Source organism: Drosophila mauritiana, chromosome 2R (assembly GCF_004382145.1).
Source record: "Drosophila mauritiana strain mau12 chromosome 2R, ASM438214v1, whole genome shotgun sequence".
NCBI classification, from domain to species: Eukaryota; Metazoa; Arthropoda; class Insecta; order Diptera; family Drosophilidae; genus Drosophila; species Drosophila mauritiana.
In genome coordinates, this window is record NC_046668.1 from 7603258 (window position 1) to 7622713 (window position 19456).

The window sequence follows — 19456 nt, forward strand, 5'->3', positions numbered from 1 at the left end:
AACCACTAACAAGCTAAAACTAAAAACGTATCGATAGTTATATACCGATTCAGAAGACAATACTTCCATCACTAATACAGCGCACGTTGTTTTCCTTTTTTATTTCGTTGTATTTTTATTTACCAAAATGCAACGAAAGGAAGCCAATCCCTTTCAGATCCTAGGCCTACGTCCATGGCTGGTTAAACAGCTGACCAAGTTGGGTAATGTCAAGCAGGCCCCGTGTTTAGCCATGTAATTAAACCTTTGCGCTTTCAGGCCTGAAGGGAGCAACTCCAATCCAACAGAAATGCATCCCGGCGATATTAGCGGGTCAGGATTGCATCGGAGCTGCCAAGACGGGCTCGGGCAAGACTTTCGCCTTTGCCCTGCCCATTCTGGAGCGGCTGAGCGAAGAGCCAGTGAGCCACTTCGCCCTGGTGCTGACGCCCACGCACGAGTTGGCTTATCAAATCTCCGAGCAGTTTCTTGTGGCTGGGCAGGCGATGGGGGTGCGCGTGTGTGTCGTCTCTGGCGGCACGGACCAAATGGTCGAGAGCCAGAAGCTTATGCAGCGACCGCATATCGTGGTGGCCATGCCCGGCCGTCTCGCGGATCACCTAACCGGATGCGACACCTTCTCCTTCGACAATCTGAAGTATTTGGTTGTTGACGAAGCGGATCGCATGCTGAACGGAGACTTTGACGAGAGTCTAGCCATCATTGAGCGCTGTCTGCCCAAGACAAGGCAAAATCTCTTCTTTTCCGCAACCATGAAGGACTTTATGAAGGAGTCCAGCATATTTCCCATTGCCAGTGATGTAAGTTTTATGAACACGCTATTGAATGGTACTCATAGATGTCATTATCCCAATGTAGTGTTTTGAATGGTCGCAGGACTCAGATGTGGCCACTGTAGAGACTCTGGACCAGCGTTATCTGCTTTGCGCTGACTACGATCGCGACATGGTCTTAATAGAGGCACTGAGAAAGTACCGCGAGGAGAACGAAAACGCTAATGTCATGATCTTCACCAACACAAAAAAGTTAGTTGCACAAAAAAAGTAAATTCTAAGGATTTAATAACAATCATTTTAGGTACTGTCAGCTTCTCTCGATGACGCTGAAGAACATGGACATCGATAATGTTTGCTTGCATGGTTTCATGCGGCAAAAGGAGCGCGTAGCTGCTCTAAGTCGCTTCAAGTCGAACCAAATACGTACACTGATCGCTACGGATGTGGCCGCAAGAGGTCTGGATATACCCAGCGTCGAGCTGGTTATGAATCACATGCTTCCCCGGACACCCAAAGAGTACATCCATCGCGTGGGTAGAACAGCGAGAGCGGGGCGCAAGGGCATGTCCATCTCCATTTTCCGCTTTCCACGCGATCTAGAGCTTTTGGCCGCCATCGAGGAGGAGATCAACACCAAACTGACAGAGCATCCCATCGATCGTAAGTTTTGTTAGAATTAGTGGCACACAAAATTACTAACTTTAATATATATTCATTAGAGCGCATGGTGGAGAGGATCTTTATGCAAGTTAATGTCACGCGCCGTGAATCCGAGATGCAATTAGACAATAACGATTTCGACGAGCGAGCGCAAAACTATAGGCGAAAGACGTGGATTATGGAGGGCAAGGACCCCGACCAAATGGAAGCTCTGTAAGCAGTGGCAAATACGCATATTTGTTGTATTTTACAACAATTTCTACATCCCATTCACAGGTATCGTAAAAAGCAGAAGGATAAACTAAAGGAAATACGCCGAAAGAGGAAACTGCAGCAGGCAGAGTCGGCAGCCAGCGGAGAGGGCAAAGCTCTCCTACAGGACGATCGCTTTAAATCTGTAGACAGTGCGCGGTTTGAGAAGAAGGGAAAAGGACGAAGTAGAGTCACCCAAGAAGATACCCCAACCAAGCCCCTGAAAAGGCTTAACAAAGAAAAACCATTTGCCCAAAAGGGCAAAGCAGATGGCAAAAAGTCAAAGGGGAAGCTAAAGCGTGATGTTTAAATATACTTTTATAAAATAACAAAATAACTTTTGAGCTTACACTGCTAAGTAGTTGCAAAATGCTTACTTAAATAATTTCAAAAATTCAGACATGCTAGAGCTAGATGACCAGGCACTAGGGGCGCATCACTGGATTCAGTCTAAAGCGATTGTCAGAAGGGCATCCTCTGGGTGAACCTCTAGCAAAGCCTTGGCGCCATCGTTGAAGGGGAACGAAATGCTGCCATCTATAACCAGGTCTGTGGAGATGAAATTGCCATAGTTATATCTTGTTTCGTATCTGAATACTACTCTGAACTACTCACTGGCATCGATGCAATGCGACTTGACAAACACGGTCTGCACAAAATCGCGCTCCTTAAAAGACTTTGGCGAAGGCCACACGCCCACGCAAATTTGCTCCCGTATGGAATAGCAGAGGCGCGGATCGTCTGGCGCGAAGAGCAGGCCCTGGTTGTACCTATGGGCGATCTCCTCTGCATTTTGGCGCAGCATCATTACGTTTTTTGAATTTCCGTTGGGCAGGGAGCGCAACAGGTCGTCCACATCCCGGCTTGTGATGCGATTGATGCTGGTGTGCCAGGATGTTGAGCCCGTGCCCGTGCTGACGCACAGTCCGGAGCATTTGGTCTTGTTCACCACGTCCTGGTGGTCCAGCACCAGTTGCAAGTGGGACACTCGGGCCGATAGATGCTCGCCAATAAATACCTATGTTGACAACTTGTATGATCTAAGCAATCCAGCATAGAACCCTAATTGACTTACCTCGTTCAAAGCCAAGTAAGGAAGCACACGTTTCATCTTGGCCTTGTACTTGTCGGCCATGTCCTGGTCCAGCATTTCGGGTGCGGTGCTGACCTGCTCCATCTTGACCTCCGTGTGCCGGAAAAGGTCAGTCGGCTCCGGAATATTGCCGTTGCTACCAAGCATCGTTGTCCGCACCCTCGAGCGATGCATCCACTTGAAATCGCCCTGCCAAGAATTTGTATATTTAATGAATGCATTTTTGGAGGTGGCTCGTTCCAGGACTTACGCTCTTGATGCGGGAAACGGCGTCGGTCGGATTGTCCGAGTAGTGCTTGGGCAGCATGAGTCGGCCCTCCGAGTGAAGCGGATCCGAGTTGAAGCCCACGATCGGCGTCTTCTGCTGGCTGAGCGCGAAGAGCGGACTGGCGCGTCCGGCGGAGAGAAGGAAAGTGCCATCGCCGCCCACCGGCACGATGACGTCCGCCCAGCTCATGACGTCCTTGCTCAACGAGCTTCTAAATTCAAGTCTGCTCGTTTAGTAAAGTCAACACACAGGGCGAAGTGCCGCATGGGAGACACGAAGTGTGTGAAGATGGTGGAGATCAATTGTAGCGGGTAGTAGTCACAAATCGAAGATACATATAGGTATAGTATGTGACGAAGTGACGAGGCACACAACACAACATTGGTGGCAGTGATTGGAGGCCTAAAGGTGTGGGTATCTGGGTACATTTCCACATAGAACGAATCTCATTTAAAGCAATGAAATCATTTCCATGGCTCTAGTTTCCGAAATTTGTAGGTAATTTAGGTTCAATAAATCCTTGTAAAGAATCAAGTGCTGCATTTACTTGAGTACATGTACCCAGGGCCCCCACCCGGTTTAAGCAGCATTCCGATCGCAGAATTGGAGGACTACATGGGACTGGGTGTACGCACCTGCTGGACAACTTCACCTCGCAGCCGACGTCCTGGAAGCTCTGCACGACCCGCCGCTCGAAGTCCTTGTGCACCTTGTGCAGATGCAGGACCATCTCCACGTCAGTGCCCCGGTCACGGAGCTTTTGCTGGAGCTGATCCGGAGACAGTTCCGGGTGGCGCAGCTGCTCGAACTCATAGCGGGACAGCTTGGTGACGACCAGGGCCCGCTTAAGCTTGAATTTGGTCGGCGTATACTTAGCGTACTCTGTTCAAAAGGGCAATTGCAAGCGAAAGACCTCGTTAGTCCGATCAATGTTAGGTCCTTGTCACGGGAAATTTACTCAAACCCTCAGGAATAATCTTCCTGCCGTTTTGGAGCATCCTACGGCCGAAATCGACGTGTAACTACTAGGTTTTAATGGAAATTTCCCGAAACAGCTGATAAACAATACAGTGCAAGTGGAAAGTATTTTCCCTCTAAAATTTTTATTGAACAAATGATATGATTAGGAGTTTTTCCTAATGGTTTTACATACTTCAGTGAGCTTAAATTTCATTATTAATGATAAGTAAGATCAAGTTATCCAATATGTAAAAGTTTTGTTTGTTTATAATTAATAGTATTGTTGCATAACAAAGTTTATTGACACAATCATTGAGATCTGCCCTTAATATTTGTAGGAATGTTAATTAAGTTAAGTTAATCCGGAGACCAAAATAGATACATATTTAGGATAATATCCACTTGCTGGGCGAATAATGTAAACAGCCAGTGTTCGTGGGGAAAGTTCATTATGACAAAGAATTTGGCGAAAAAGTGTTTACTGATAATCTTCGGCTTGGTCGGCGTCAGATGCGATTAGGGCTGTCAAGGCGAGCCTACGATCTGGTGATATGGTATTAGTTTACTCAAGCACATGCCTAAGGTTGATAATGGAGGCGGCAACGAAAACACAGATAGCTAGGGTGTGTAAAACAACTCAAGTTGTGCCATTCCGGCATACGGAAACCCACGCATCCTTACCTTTGGAAAACTGTTGGAGCAACTGCTTCGACTTCAACATGCTGGGCACTACCGAAGACAAACAACGCACATTTAGGGTACTGTGTTCAGTTTATTTCGTATTCGTTAAGAAAATCGTTTAGGAAAAAGACTACGCTATAAAAGTAACCAAATGCAAAGAATCGATGGCTCTTTCTTCAGTTGGCCACTTTCGAATGCTTTTGCACAAACAACAAAATAACTGCGTGTTCGTTCCACACTCGACAAAGCACAAAACATAGGTTGAGGTTAGTGTTTAGCACACTATCCTGGGTTACGATCACTACTAACTATCCCGCTATCCGACCCCGATGATCATTTTCACGTCCGCTCTCTGGCGGCCTGGCAGATTAACTGATTATTACTCTGTTCGTCTCCGGCACATCGGTTATGTATATAAAATCGCCTTCGCTGTAAATTTATCGCCGTTTGTTTCTATTTTCGTCCGCTTTCGCTTCTCACATCTCGTTCGTCCGTGTGTACTTCTTGTTGTGCATTACTGATAAGCGGCCCAGCCTGTTCTTATCAGCCGAAATATGTGTTCTATATATATATAAAAAAAAAAAGCCAACAGCGACTATTCACCCCTGCCATTCACTGGGCATCGTCGAATTCGTCTTCTTCTTGCCTGCGTCTACTTGCAATTCGCACAGAAAGTGCCCGCCAATCCGACGAACCTAAATTTAAACATGATCTGCTTTGTACTTAGAAATAACTGAAGTCACATAGATCCTCTAAATGCAACTTGATGTCGGTTTTCTAGTTAAAACGATGCAGTTCGTCCCTTCCCCCTTCACGTTCAGGAAATGCGACACTTCGGGGCTCCTCCACCGGTCCGTTGATCCAGTCAATGTTCTTGAATAAGAAAATCGTAAACTTATTTAAAAATCATAGATTAGAAGAATCATTTCTTAAAGCTGAATGCTTTTCTTTCTTGCACGTACAGTTTGTAAGGCTTTCTTTCAAATCTCTATTGTGTGGTATTAGAGTAGACATGATTTAGAATATTACCTTGAAAATGTCACACGAGTCTCCTTGGTTGTTTTGTTGGGCAACGCTCTTGAGCATGAGCAACACGTTACGGGCCATTTTACTGACTTTCATGCGCTCGGAATCAACTGCGGCGGGTTCCAGACCAGTCTGCGGGCTATGAATATCCCGCTCTTCTCCAGCAAACACGCCCATCGAGTTGTCCGTGTAACGCGTGATGGTTTCACAGGGCAAGTGGTTCTTGACACGATTATCCGGAATATGGGACACCGAATCCATTAAAGAGCCGATCGAGGTGGAGCCGGTCCAGTCATAGTGGTCAGGTCCCTTGTTGTTGCGGCTGCTACGCAGATCAATGGGTGCCTGGTGAGTATACTGGAAATGTTTATTTACACCAATTTGTAGGTCAGTTTGTTGATTTGGATGGATTTTTTGGCTGCTGAAGGCATTGTAGGCGGATCGCAGTCCCTGCTCCTTAGCAATCTGGGGCTGCTGCTGTTGACGATGGAATTCGTTCCGCGTATGGAGATTGTACTGACGTTTGCGTCCCTTGTTAAAACTATTACGAAATCGAGAGCCTTCTCTCAGATCAAGGCGCGACTTAACGTGACCACGTGCCTGGTCACTGAGCCCCGGTTGAGCTGCCGCTGATGCCCGGTTGACGTTGTTACCAAACATGCGGCACGTGGCTGAGCCTTGTGAGGCCTCCGAGCTTTGGGACTCCTGCTCCCAGTACACCTTATCAAAGTCATTCATCTCAAAGTTGATTTGCGAGGCAGTAGAATCGAAATTGGTCAGAATCGATTGGCCATTTTCTAGCACGGAGCCCTGGAAATCTTCAATTTCATCGTCGTCGCCATCCTGATCCTGGTCCTTGTAGGACCGCAAGTGCCCCGGCTGGCGATTGCCGCCCTTGGAGGCCGCATTACACGAGTATCGTGGCGGTATTTTGGGTTTCGGTTCTACGCATTGATCGAAGTACTCATCTGTCGGTTTACAAAACTATTATTTTGAGGGCGATCACAAATGGAGCAGACTTCCTACGCACCCAAAGACAGAATGACTCCGGATGCATTGAAATCCGTCATCGTGGACTCGCAATTTTAAGCCTAAAATAGAGAAACAACAAATGAAAAAGCTCGGCGCCGCGTCAGTCTGGTTAGAACGAAAAACAGTTACGATCACCGCGTTTGCAGAGCTGCATTGGCAGCAATCGAATATTACCATCCGGACTAATCGAAGTAAAACTCTTTTAAGCACTGGTCATCTTTTGAATTCTCATACCCGTTACTCGTAGTGTAAAATAGTATACTAAATTTGTTGAAAAGTAGTATGAAGCGTTTCCGACCATATAAATTATATATATTCTTGATCAGGATCAATTGCCAAGTCGAATTTGTATGGTGGAATTGGCTATAAAAACTAGTAGGTGAGATTACGCATACAGATTCAAGAGACAAGTTAGTTGACCCATTTAGCCCACTCTAACGCCCAAAACCGCCCAAACTTTTGCAAAATGTTTTGATATTTTTTCATATTTGTATTAGCTTTTAAATTTCAATCGACTTGCCAAAAAACACTTAGGACACGCCCCTCCTTATACCAACAAAACACACTTTTGAACAATTTTTTAATTTTTTTTCTCATTTTATTTCCCAATATCTATCATGATAAAATTTCGTGTTCGCATATCTACTAGCTGAGTAAAAGGTATTTGATAGTCGGGGAACTCGACTATTCTTTTTTTAAGATATATTAATTTTAACTAAAGTTTAAAATTTTTCTGTACCTAATAAACATAAAATGTTATGTGTTTTATTTGTGTGAATTCTTTTTTCTTGGTTCATTTTCTTCTTTATCAAATTAAAGCAAGTATCGACTAAAGATTAATATGAGGAAATAATTTCTATGTACTTAATTAAATCGATTAATGCGAATTTGTTTTGGTAAATCAGTTTTTCTAAACATTGTGTCACCTTGCAAAAAGACCACAAATGCTGGCGTTAGGCGTTTCAGTATTCTTGGAAGTACAAGCTGCGTGCACACTGCACCACCAATCGCCGCCAACTTCACTGGCTTCTCTTCACTTTTTTAAAGAACGTGGAGCGAACATCACCGCGTTGGAAGCAATAAAAAAAAAATAAAAATGTGAGTATTATAAATATGGTAGGCGACCCGTGAATGCAGCGAATATAACTGCGAATCGAGTTCTACTGGCTTGTTTGCAGAACTCAATGTTGCAAGATTAATTTGTGATGCGCAAGGAAATGCACTTCACCGATTGCAACTCAAATTGCAGTCACGTGGTCGAGAATCCATTGCAGTCTCAACAAATTAACAATTGAAAAAGAACGTTACCTAAACGATGCGTTTGTTTATATTGCAGGTGAATCTGTGATTACTAGCCGCTGCGTTGAAGCGCTGGCAATTGTGAATTGGTAAGTTAAATGATAACCCTTTATGTATTAGTTTATATTTTTATTAAATAATTCATGCGAGCACGAGTCGCTGGTGTAAAGAAACTACTACTTTAGCTAGTGCTTTTTACTTGCTCGCAGAAAAACGTGCTTTGCCCAAGCATAACCCAAATTTTAAAACCCGAGTTTGCGGTGCATATTATTTTCGTGAAGCCGACAGTTTAAACCCTCTTAACTAGCTAAGTTTAGTATTTGCGAAAATGGCTAACCCAGCATTCTATTTATTTCAGAAACAAAATGGCCTCTTACGCACAACACGTGTTTTCTGGCAGAGTCGGAGAGACGGTAAGAATTCGTTCCAAATCCCAAATTAGCCCATCTCAGTTATCTGATGATTTATAATTCTATTTTCTGACATCTCTTATGAACCGTTGTGATTCAAATCAGTTATAACTAATTCTGACACTTTCAACTCTCTACTAAATATAATTTTTACTTGTGGCCGTGACTTATGAGAACTCTATCTATTACTTGCAGATCGTTCTTTCGACTTGGACTCGGAATATAAATGAGGTCATCAGCGTGAAATGGTAATGATTCTCTTCATTTATGAAAACTACTTAAAATTTCGTGATGAATGACCCTATCATCATCTTTCGACTGAAAATCATTTTGATGCTATACTAGTTTTCACTGAATTTTAAACGCTTTACACAAAAAGCTGTTAAAAAGATTGTTACATTTGATTAACCCAATTATATTTAAATTTCAGTTCATTGCAACGTCAATATCATGTATCAAACGTGGCCCACTAACACAGTGTTAAAGGTAATAATTTGTTTTAAAATAATATTTTGTTTAAATTTTAATTGTAAATTGGCGAATTAATTGTGTTGTGATGAATGAAACTTACACCATCTTTCGACTGAAAAATCTTATGATGCTATACGAGTTTTCACTGAATCCCCTATTTTTTATTATTTGTGTGTTTTATAAGTTTTTAAAAAATCTGTTGCAGCTTTTTGTAACCATTAATTTTTTTAATTTTGCAGAGATGAAGAAAACCACCATCGATTGTCGTCGCGTCATATGCCCAAACAAGGATCTCTCCTTTAAAAAGGTAAATTATACTCTAAAGAACCAAATACTAAATTATGATGCTTTTAAATTTTCTGACATCTCTAATGAACCGTTGTGATTCAAATTTTTGTAATATAATTAACTGATCATTTTAAAATCGCTTGAACGATTAAGTTCTATTTGAATTTTACTTATTTGTGTTGTTTTTTTTTTACAGATGTAAAGCAGAATAAATACGTCAATGGTTCTTTTATAAAGTCCATTATCCAGAAAGGTTAGTACGAAAAGAGATTCTGTTTAGCGGAAATGAAGACTTCAATGATGATCACTTAAACCATTCACAGACACCATATAAAGGTCAAGCTCTGGCAATCTTCTTCAATATTCTTTTGAAGATAGAGCGTCTTGTTTGACTGGTTATGGGCCCTGGTTAAAAACTTGGCACTGAGCTTCATAATGCATTCTAGAATTAATGAAAATAGCCTGCGAACCCAAACTTATCGTTCCTGTTGTTATCTTTTCAGGCTTGGAACCTTGGATGAACACAATTTGTCTCTTGTGGAACCATGAATAAATAAAATTCAATGTGTTTTTAAAAATCGTTTTTTACTAAGTTTGCTCGCTCCCGCAGGGCTAGTTCCTGGTTCTGCTTGGCAATCATTCGCTCGCCCTTCGACTTCTTGCCTATGCCAAGCTTCGGCAATCCCCTATTTAGACCCTCGAGAAGGACGCACGCCTTGCAGGGCTGCTGGGAGGAAACGAAGCCACATCGTGTGCATGTGCCACGCTCGGGCTTCTTTACCGTGTCCTTGAAGCGAAGCTGTTCGCCAGAGTAGATGATGTCCATTATAACCGATGGTCGCACTTTCTCCAGATCCTTGAGAAACGCTCTGGCGTGGCCGCGATACGCATTGGGGGCGAATACGCACTCCGTTGAGAAGTAGACCAGCTTTTTGTAGTGGGCGTACATCACGATTTCCTTCTCGTAGCTGTATTTGAGGGGCTTCACTCGGGGAATGGTATCCTCGCCACCGCCGGTGCGGATGCTCGTGCAGCGTCGCAGGCGCGCCGTGTCCCCACGAAGCACGTTCATCAAGACTGTCTCCGCAATGTCGTCTGCATTGTGGCCTGTGGCTATGCTGTCAACGCCCAAAAGCTTGGCCCCTCTATCCAAGGCCTGTCGGCGGAAGACGCCGCAAAACGTGCAGTTGTTAGAACGTCCGATCTGGGCAACAATGCGGTCCATGGTCCAGCCGTAGAGCTCCTCATAGGACAGTATCTTTAGTGGCATCTGGTAGTCGTCACGGTTCTGTTTCACTGTCTCCAAACTGTCATCCCGATAGCCAGTGATGCCCTCGTCTATGGAAAGCAGCACAAGTTCCAGACCGTAGTTATGGCGTTCATTCAGCAGTTTTAAGCTGTAGTAAAATGGGATTAGAAAAGTGCGATGGGGAGAATGGTGCGACATACACGTGCGCCAGGACCGTGGAGTCCTTGCCTCCACTGGCCGCTACGGCCACCTTCTCTCCACGTCGGAACAAGTTGCTGGAGGAGATTGTGTGATGGATCTCTGCCTCGAAGGCGGCAAAGAAGCAATCCTTGCACAGGGCATCGCCTGTTTTGGGTCGCTTTGGGCAAACATAATTATTAGGATTTATTTGGGGTTATTTAACTTATGAATTACCTTCAAAGCAGCGCGATTTCCGCACTGCGACTTGCAGATAATAGGCATTTTTACTGACACTTAATAAGCACACAATTTAATTAACAGCTGTTGAACCTTATGCAGCAGTGACCAACACTGGCTTTAGACAAAATCAAGTTACCCATCACTGTTTGAAATATATGAAAACAAACACAAATATTTACAATGAGCGCTGTAAAAGAGTCAAAGGCCTTGATCAAGGATATCCGGGAGACGATAAAACTGGGCAAGCATGCGGAAGCCATACCCAAGTGCCAAGTGACGTCACCTTAGGACATACCAGTTACGCATCATCCTAATGCCTTTATTGCAGCGCCTGCTTAAATCGGAGCCCGAAAATGCTATGGGATACTTGTTGCTCGGGGCAGCCTACCAGAATATCGACAAGGTGGAGGCGGCCAAGAACCTGAGGCAGTGCATCAAGTGCACGGAGGGTCCGGCCCCTGCCGCGCTCCTCGGACTCGCCAACTGCGCGCCCAGCAACGAACTGCCCGAAATCTATGATCAGTTGGCTGACCTGCAACCGTAAGAATCTGGTCGTGACTCACTGCTCCTTATCCGTAATATATATATGGAACAGAAACCACGGTTTTAGTCGAATCTGGTGAATTCTGTAGTTTGGAATTGTGGGGATTACTTAAGATTATATATATATTATTGACATATATATATTATTATAGCCTTCCCATTCAGGCATAAAAGGACTGTTAAAGTGATCTTTACTTTACACTTTTAGAGAACAATCCTTGAACTATTGCGAAAAGCTTTTCAACTTGGCCAGTGACTCAAATGTGGCTCCTTTGTGCTTCACAGTACTAAAAAAGAGAGTGCAGGACACAGAGAATGGAAATTTCACTAAAATTCAAGAGTATCTGGGACGCATTTGGGTCTCAAACGACTTGGAAATTGCACCCGAAGATACTCAGCTTGTAAGTTACCGTATAATTATTCATTTATTTATTAAAAACCATCTTGAAATATAAAGCATTATAATTGATATGGGCACTATCGTAGCTCACTCCAACTCCTTATCATAAATTAGTGCGTAATGACTTATTACACTTTTCATCAGTACAAAACGACTATGGAAGCTCTGCTGCAGACCTCTGAACCCAGTGCAAGGAGTGTGGTTTACAAGCGATACCTGAAGTGGCTTTACAAGAAGCAGGATTATAAGTCATGCGTGCGGCACGCCTGCAACATGATCGAGTCGCATCCCAAAGATGTCTATGGCTTCGAGTGGATATGCAAGACCTACTGCGAACACCACGAGCAATCCGAAATAGATCTTTGGCAACAGGAGCTGAGGCATCCCGTTCAGGTGTACGCTGAGCAGCTTCTGGAGCTTAATCCTAACTCTAACCTTGCTTTGTTAGTTAATGCCCTGGATCTTTTCGCTGAGGGGCAGCTCGTCGCATCCAGGCAATTGGCATTGCAGGCGCAGAAAAGTCAACCTGCGTACAAAGTAACACTGGAATTGCTGGCTCGTATCCACATGGAGCTGGGCGCATACAAGTTGTCCCTCCAGCTGTGGCAGGAGATTGGCCAGGAAAACGACGCTTTTGCTCTGTGTTTATCGCACGAAAAGAGCGTTTCGAAACTAAGAGAAGCTGTCAAGATTTTACAAACACTTGAAAACTCCGAGGGCAATATTAAGACTTTGGCTCGGTGAGCTTTTTATCAATAGTATTTGATTTATTCAAATGCTTAACAAGAGTTTATATAATTTGCAGCTGCTACTTCAAGCTGGGGGAACTGCACTTGCTGAAAGATTTGCCCTTGGATGATCTGACCAAAGCTGAATTTGTTTTGTAAGTAGATAATCCGAAAATTAAAGAAGTCAATTTCCATCTTTTTCATCTGCCATACCAGATCTCCATCTGAAGCTCTTCAAGAAATTGCTGACTGTGAGTCTTTTGAGGCATACCTACTTTGTGGCAAGCTGCATATGGCGCTGAAAAACTATTCAGACGCCCTAAATTATGTGCTAAAGGCCACTCGATTGCGTCCGCACTTTTCCGAGTGCTTTGACTATCTGGGCAGGCTGTACCCGCTGGCCACTGGGGACATCTCGCGAGCCCGCAAGTGCTACGAGAAGTGCATAAGCCTCAATCCCCTTGCTGAGGAAGCTGTGGATGCCTTGAGCTTTATCTACCAGGAACTGGGCGAGGAGGAACTGAACGAGGCCCTGCTGCTGAACACATTGAGCCATTTGGATAGCAATGAATCAATTCGATTGCAGTACAAGCTGGGTCTGCATTTCTTGCATGTGAAGAAGTGGGACAATGTAAGAAATTGATTATCATTGATGAATCCGATATAACACTTTTATTGCAGGCAATACAATGCTTTCGCATTGCCATTAAGAATGACTCCCGCTGCATTAGCTACTGGGAGTCATTGGGTGATGCTTATGCGGGACGCGGCTCGTACAACTCGGCTATTCGAGTCTTTCAAAAGATCCTTGAACTATCCCCGGAGAATAATTATGCCCTGCTTCAGATAGCCTCAGTCAAAACGGTGCCACATTCAAAAATTAACAAGAAAACATAAATTAATTTTGCCCCATTTAATAGACAATACGCATGTACACGGAATCTATCGAAGATTACGATACGCTGCTAAAACGGAATCCTAGTTACCTGCCCGGACTTCGAGGTGCTGCTGAGGCGCATATTGGCATTGCGAATAGTTTGAAAAGCCAGAACTTGTACGGAAGATGCAAAGAGCATTTCCAATTGGCTCTGGAACACCTTCAAATGTATGAGCTTAGCCAGCGATTTCGTTTATCTGTTGATAAGTGTTATCCATTCCTTACAGCGCCTTCCTCCAGCGTGAAGCTCAAGGCATGGTTTGGCTATGGCGCCTCTCGGCCAACATTTTCGTTCAGACAGCCCAGTTGCCGCACTCGTTGGCCAACTTGGATGTGGCTGGAAACCTAGCCAAGCGCGAAGAAGCCATTGCGTATCTGTCACGCAAGGATCTTCTACAACTAGCTCAGCGCTTCTACTTGTGTGCCCTAAAACTGAAACAGAATACCTACCTGTGGTACGAGCTGTCGTTGGCCAGCTACTACAGTGCCATTCTCATTCCGGAGGATGCAAAAGCCCACTTAGAGACGGCGACTAAGGCGTGCAAAATGGCCATTAAGGAGCATAGCAATCGATGGCAAAATTGGAATCTTCTCGGAGTGATCAATATGCACTCCGAAAACGAGAACTTGCCATTGGCACAGCACTGTTTTATTCAGGCTGTAATGCTGGAAAAGAAGTGCTACATAGCGTGGACCAATCTCGGAGTTCTCTATATTAAACTGAATGAAGTCCGATTGGCCAACGAGGCCTTTACGAGAGCCCAGCAATCAAGTCCCGTGTACGCCAACGCTTGGATCGGTCAAGCAATGGTGGCGGAGTCCATTGGCGATCGCGAGGAAGCCTTTGATCTATTTCGTCATTGCCAACAGTTCGATTACCATCCGGAGGCGGCGCTTGGATTTGCGCACTGGGTGTGCGAAATGCTGTCGACTCCGGGATCTGGCGACAAGCCGCGCATTAAGCATGCCATCGAACACATGTACGCTGATGTGCATGCGCTGGATGCCATCAATTGGTTAGTATTATAGTAATGTCATTTCTAAAACCAACTATAGATTCGCAATTCATTTAAGGTATGTGCAAAACGAGGAGACGGAAGCGACTACAGCATCGCTGTCGTTCCAGGGATTCCTCTACGCCCGGAAAAAACTGTATCGGCAAGCAATCGAAGCCTTCACTCGGGCGTGTAAGTTGTGCGAACCTGGAGCGGATCGTGACAAGCTGTACACGAATCTTGGATACCTGTACTTGAAAATAGACCAGCCAGAGCAGGCGGCTCACGCCCTAAACACGGTTGCACATGCCACATTTAAGCCGATCATAGGCCTGGCCCAGGCATATTATCGAGCCGGTCAGCTGCAGGAATCCTACTCCATTTACAACTCCGTTCTCGCCAACGTGGTTGACCATGGCGATGACAAAGCAGCTACCATCCTCGTGGCTATGGCCTCTATGATTTACGACTTTCAGGGCGAAGCGGACACCAAAACCCTACTCTATCAGTGGTTGGTAGCGCAATATTTGTTTTGTTGATTCAACACTTCTAACGTTATGATTATCAAAAGTGTCTTGTTGAAGGAGGTCCCCATTCAGGCGTTGTACTCAGCCCTTGCCCTAGGCATACTTCATAGGGATAATGCGTTGATCCACACGATACTGGCGGAGCTGAATGCGTACGCCTTTAAGAAGGAGTATTGTGCCGACGTATCCTATTTAACGGCTCACTACATCCTGATAAATGTTCGTTGAAAGTGGTGAATGTTGTGGTTCTACAAAAGTAATACTATGATTTTGTTTAGGAGGGTGCCCGAAGAGCGTTGTGCTATCTACAGACTCGCATACGAATGTTTCCCCATTCCCGAAATCTGCGAAGTGTCGTGCTAAAGTTTCTTCTTGATTATTTCTCTGATGACCAAGCCTACCGACTGGCCACTTCAAATATGGGTCGAATAACTCTTACTCTGGGACACACTAAGCAACAAAATAGGTAAGACATGAGGATTTCTATGCATTATATTATTCTAGACTGAATTTATTTATATTTAGCATCTTGGCCAGCGAAGAGGCACTGACCACTATATATGCCAGTCAGGCGGTTAGTCCAGTAGACAAGACTTGTTCTATGAAGTTGTTGCAACGCGCTATACTGCTAAGCCCAACTGACCAGAGAGCCAGACAATTACTTTCCGCCATTATTGCAAATTCATGATATTGTCCAACAAAATAAACTAACTTCAAAATTTCAACTATCAGTTTGGCGGTTGAAATGCCACACTGATAGTGTTTGAAAACACTAAATGCAATGTGACCGTGCTGCTGATTGTGTTGCGGTGGTCACACTGCGTCGGGGGTGAAGCCAAGTCCACGAAAAAGTGAATAAAAAGCGAAAAATGTGCGAGAAATAGTCAAATAGCGTATGAAATAGTCATGCAAGAGACCAATAGTGACAATGTGCCGCACAACTAGCCGTAGATAAAGCTCTAAACCGCCTATAGGCCATGCACTGCGCCCTGCATACCTGCGTATGAAAAACCTGCTGCCGCCGTAATTACAGTTAGACACTAAAATAGCTGCACGGCCAGGTTGCAAGGTGATTTGGGGCACGTATCTTCGCGAGCAGGAGATTCTGAATCGGGCATAGCCCTCGCACGCTAGCCCAATTGCAATGGAAAACGAATCCGTCAAGTCGGAACACAGTGGACGCTCCAGACGCTCGCGGAATCACAACAACAACGGCGGAGGGGGTGGCGGCGGAGGTGGTGGCGGCAGTGGCGGAGGAGGCAGTGTCAACAACGGCTACCACAGGGAGCGGGACCGCTCCAGACATTCCCACCGCAGCACACACTCCTCGAAGTCGGGCAAGGGATTTCAACGGGGCGACATGGCACCGTACCAGACCAGCGTTAATATGACAGGTGAGTTTTATAGTTCTAGTGGTGAAAGGAAACCAATTGACCTATTTATTATTTGACCACCAGGGGACGGCAGCCACGATGGCCAGGAAGTCATCGAGGTGCAAATCCTTCCGCAGGACGAGAACTGGGGCGAAAACACTACTGCCGTCACGGGAAATACCTCGGAGCAAAGCATCTCCATGGAGGACATCAACAACATGTGGCATCGTGAGAGCGACAAGGGCTTTGGGTTTGCCTGCCGCCGATACGTGGAGTCTAGCTTCTACTTCCTGCTGGGATGCGGAGCGTTTTTCTCGCCCGTAGCAATGGTGGTGATGCCGTATGTGGGCTTCTTTCCGTCGGCCTTCGATCATCCGGAAATAACGCAAACTGTGCGCACCCAGCTGCTGGCCTGCAGTGAGCAGTGCAAGGGCCAACTGGTCTCGCTGGCCGCCAGGCTGCTGCTCCTGGCCATCGGCCTGTGGGCGGTGTTCATGCGACGTACATCGGCCACCATGCCACGGATTTTCCTGTATCGCGCACTCGTCCTCCTTCTGGTCACCATCTGCACGTTTGCTTACTGGCTCTTCTACATCGTGCAGGTCACAAACGGGGCCAAGATCGTTGTGGAGACGGGCGGCGATGCCGTGGACTACAAGTCACTGGTGGGCTATGCCACCAATTTTGTGGACACTTTGCTATTTATTCACTATGTGGCCGTGGTGTTACTGGAGCTGCGACACCAGCAGCCGTGCTACTACATCAAGATCATTCGCTCCCCGGACGGCGTTTCGCGCTCCTACATGCTGGGTCAGCTGAGCATCCAACGGGCGGCTGTATGGGTGCTACAGCACTACTACGTGGATTTCCCCATCTTTAACCCTTACCTGGAGCGCATCCCAATATCGGTCTCCAAATCGCAGCGAAACAAGATATCGAACAGTTTCAAGTACTACGAAGTGGATGGGGTGAGCAATTCGCAACAGCAAAGCCAGAGCCGAGCCGTTCTAGCAGCCAATGCCCGGCGCCGGGACTCCTCGCATAACGAGCGCTTTTACGAAGAGCACGAGTACGAACGTCGTGTGAAGAAACGGCGTGCCCGTCTTATAACCGCCGCCGAGGAGGCCTTCACCCACATCAAACGCATTCATAACGAACCGGCTCCGGCATTGCCGCTCGATCCGCAGGAGGCTGCCTCGGCGGTTTTTCCCTCGATGGCCAGAGCGCTACAAAAATACTTACGGGTCACGCGTCAGCAGCCGCGCCATACCTTTGAGAGCATACTGAAGCATCTGGCGCACTGCCTAAAGCATGATCTGTCGCCCCGCGCCTTCCTGGAACCCTACTTGACCGAGTCTCCGGTGATGCAGAGCGAGAAGGAGCGACGCTGGGTGCAGTCTTGGTCCCTGATCTGCGACGAGATCGTCTCTCGGCCAATCGGCAATGAATGCACGTTCCAGTTAATTCAGAACGATGTCTCCCTAATGGTCACCGTACACAAGCTGCCACACTTCAACCTGGCCGAGGAGGTCGTGGATCCCAAAAGCAACAAATTTGTTCTTAAGTTGAACTCCGAGACATCCGTATGACACCACCACAACGCCCCTCCGATCAACACACCCACTCACAGCAACCAGACGCAATCGTCCTACTTGCATGTGTTTGTCTAGTAATCCCAGCTACTAATTCATACGCCTATTTTCTTCACTTTAGCCTGATCGATGACTTTCTTGTAAGAATTGCCGTCAGGGTAATTGAATTAATTTTTATACGCCTGAAACACCATAACCAATCAAACAAAGCAATCAAAATTTCTTATCTAGAGGTGCATTTTTAGATCGATCAAATCCTTGAATTTAAAGAAACAAACAAACATGGAATGTTAGAATGGAAATGTTTTTGTGAGAACAAAATGTCTAGGCAGGCCCCAGCAGCTAAATTTTGATCTTGTAACAAATGATTAGATGAGAAGACAACGTACTTATCAGCGCTGAACTTGAACTTATGATCCGAATATCAAGAAACAATGCTCAAAAGCCCAGTGTATCATCCTAAACCGACGCGAACATATCACACCCTTTGATAAGCAAACATGACTTACAAGTTCCCAAAGTATTAATTATAAGAATGATTGTTTGGCTTGCCGAACCGCGATCTTCAGATATCAACTCTTAAATGCAGCTCTTTTATACACGATTTTTATTTTAGGAAATATGTTTAGTGTAAAGTTGGGCTTACTCGTCGCGGAATATCTAAAATTTTACCCGATATCTGTGACGCGTAAGCCCGATCGCTAGCCTTAAGATGGAATGGAGTGAGCCAAGGCAAGCCCATGGAATTTTAGCTAGGACTCGGACTTGCGTCGAAAGTGCATTGGCCACTTATGACGCGACTTAATAAGATTTTAAATACGCACATTTTAAGCCGAAACCGAATGGTCCTAACTCTTCTGCCACAAAGTTGAGAAACGACGAAACAACTATAACTCGAATGCAACTGATGACAAATACATAATATAAGCGAAGACTGCCTGAATATGCATTTTATACACACAAATTGCCAACAGCCACTAGCAGGTGTATGTACTAACCTGTGCATAGCAACCACATATATACAAAAACTCGTGTATTTTTAGAGACGAAATTATAGTGATAAGGACCCGAATTCGTATTCGAACATGTGTACGTTCCAGTGAACCCAATCTATACATACATATATGATATATACCTATTTACAAAACTACTTAGAAACGTTTGCTTGAGGTTTGATTTCATTTTCGTTTTCTAGCTAAATGTCTTCTGTCGAAGCTCTTTTATATTGCAATTATCTAGCAATTACTTAAAGCAATTGGAAAGCCAACCTAAGCATACATACCATTTATACATACATTTACTCTCAAACTGTAACTGTTGTAATTGTAACTAGCCTATAAAAACCACATGCCCTAAATAAATCAAACCCACTTCTTTAACAGCTTTAAACGAAGTGTTCTATCTCGAAGATGTTCCGGTGACGCAAATCGTGGAAGTGCGCACGTAATTAATTCATTATTGGGGGTCTTTTGAATG

The 19456-nt window shown here is 45.1% G+C and overlaps 6 protein-coding genes, 1 long non-coding RNA gene and 4 other non-coding genes across 12 annotated transcripts; 8 read left to right on the forward strand and 3 right to left on the reverse strand.

Annotated features, from left to right (window-relative positions):
* Nucleotides 1–69: 69 nt before the first annotated feature.
* LOC117136534 (probable ATP-dependent RNA helicase Dbp45A) lies at nt 70–2022 on the forward strand. Its single transcript, XM_033297483.1, has 6 exons — nt 70–203; nt 259–800; nt 859–1025; nt 1078–1436; nt 1496–1649; nt 1713–2022. The coding sequence occupies exons 1-6, from the start codon at nt 128–130 to the stop codon at nt 1996–1998; spliced, it is 1584 nt and encodes a 527-aa protein (XP_033153374.1). The 5' UTR covers nt 70–127; the 3' UTR covers nt 1999–2022.
* LOC117136535 (NAD kinase 2, mitochondrial) lies at nt 1989–5397 on the reverse strand. 2 transcript variants are annotated; one of them, XM_033297485.1, is made up of 7 exons: nt 5074–5397; nt 4691–4738; nt 3685–3931; nt 3032–3260; nt 2764–2970; nt 2304–2706; nt 1989–2237 (listed from the first exon to the last, which is right to left on the reverse strand). In XM_033297485.1, coding segments are annotated over exons 1-7 (1239 nt in total). In that variant the 5' UTR covers nt 5075–5397; the 3' UTR covers nt 1989–2133. The 2 variants fall into 2 exon arrangements, with proteins under 2 accessions (XP_033153376.1, XP_033153375.1); XM_033297484.1 differs by having other exon boundaries at nt 3032–3272.
* A 41-nt stretch (nt 5398–5438) lies between these two features.
* On the reverse strand, nt 5439–6833 carry LOC117136537. The gene is made up of 3 exons (XM_033297486.1): nt 6747–6833; nt 5720–6684; nt 5439–5563 (listed from the first exon to the last, which is right to left on the reverse strand). The coding sequence occupies exons 1-3, from the start codon at nt 6784–6786 to the stop codon at nt 5468–5470; spliced, it is 1101 nt and encodes a 366-aa protein (XP_033153377.1). The 5' UTR covers nt 6787–6833; the 3' UTR covers nt 5439–5467.
* Nucleotides 6834–7754: 921 nt separating this feature from the next.
* LOC117138154 lies at nt 7755–9794 on the forward strand. The gene is made up of 8 exons (XR_004459182.1): nt 7755–7846; nt 8085–8136; nt 8406–8460; nt 8653–8705; nt 8888–8943; nt 9168–9235; nt 9413–9469; nt 9720–9794. It is a non-coding gene; the product is annotated as an uncharacterized LOC117138154 (long non-coding RNA).
* LOC117138771 lies at nt 8498–8582 on the forward strand. The gene has a single exon (XR_004459272.1). It is a non-coding gene; the product is annotated as a small nucleolar RNA Me28S-Gm3255 (small nucleolar RNA).
* On the forward strand, nt 8741–8820 carry LOC117138781. The gene has a single exon (XR_004459281.1). It is a non-coding gene; the product is annotated as a small nucleolar RNA Me28S-Am982 (small nucleolar RNA).
* LOC117138782 lies at nt 9006–9085 on the forward strand. The gene has a single exon (XR_004459282.1). It is a non-coding gene; the product is annotated as a small nucleolar RNA Me28S-Am982 (small nucleolar RNA).
* LOC117138770 lies at nt 9267–9345 on the forward strand. Its single transcript, XR_004459271.1, has one exon. It is a non-coding gene; the product is annotated as a small nucleolar RNA Me28S-Gm3255 (small nucleolar RNA).
* On the reverse strand, nt 9783–11007 carry LOC117138153 (cytoplasmic tRNA 2-thiolation protein 1). The gene is made up of 3 exons (XM_033300031.1): nt 10880–11007; nt 10666–10823; nt 9783–10613 (listed from the first exon to the last, which is right to left on the reverse strand). Exons 1-3 carry the CDS (start codon nt 10925–10927, stop codon nt 9788–9790), a joined length of 1032 nt encoding a protein of 343 aa, XP_033155922.1. The 5' UTR covers nt 10928–11007; the 3' UTR covers nt 9783–9787.
* A 12-nt stretch (nt 11008–11019) lies between these two features.
* On the forward strand, nt 11020–15797 carry LOC117138150 (tetratricopeptide repeat protein 37). Its single transcript, XM_033300027.1, has 13 exons — nt 11020–11158; nt 11214–11425; nt 11637–11829; nt 11973–12568; nt 12634–12711; nt 12773–13187; nt 13238–13420; nt 13477–13661; nt 13721–14509; nt 14568–14999; nt 15060–15234; nt 15294–15481; nt 15541–15797. The coding sequence occupies exons 1-13, from the start codon at nt 11066–11068 to the stop codon at nt 15701–15703; spliced, it is 3702 nt and encodes a 1233-aa protein (XP_033155918.1). The 5' UTR covers nt 11020–11065; the 3' UTR covers nt 15704–15797.
* A 26-nt stretch (nt 15798–15823) lies between these two features.
* Nucleotides 15824–19369, forward strand: LOC117138152 (vang-like protein 1). The gene is made up of 2 exons (XM_033300030.1): nt 15824–16409; nt 16473–19369. The coding sequence occupies exons 1-2, from the start codon at nt 16160–16162 to the stop codon at nt 17975–17977; spliced, it is 1755 nt and encodes a 584-aa protein (XP_033155921.1). The 5' UTR covers nt 15824–16159; the 3' UTR covers nt 17978–19369.
* The last annotated feature ends 87 nt before the right edge of the window (nt 19370–19456 follow it).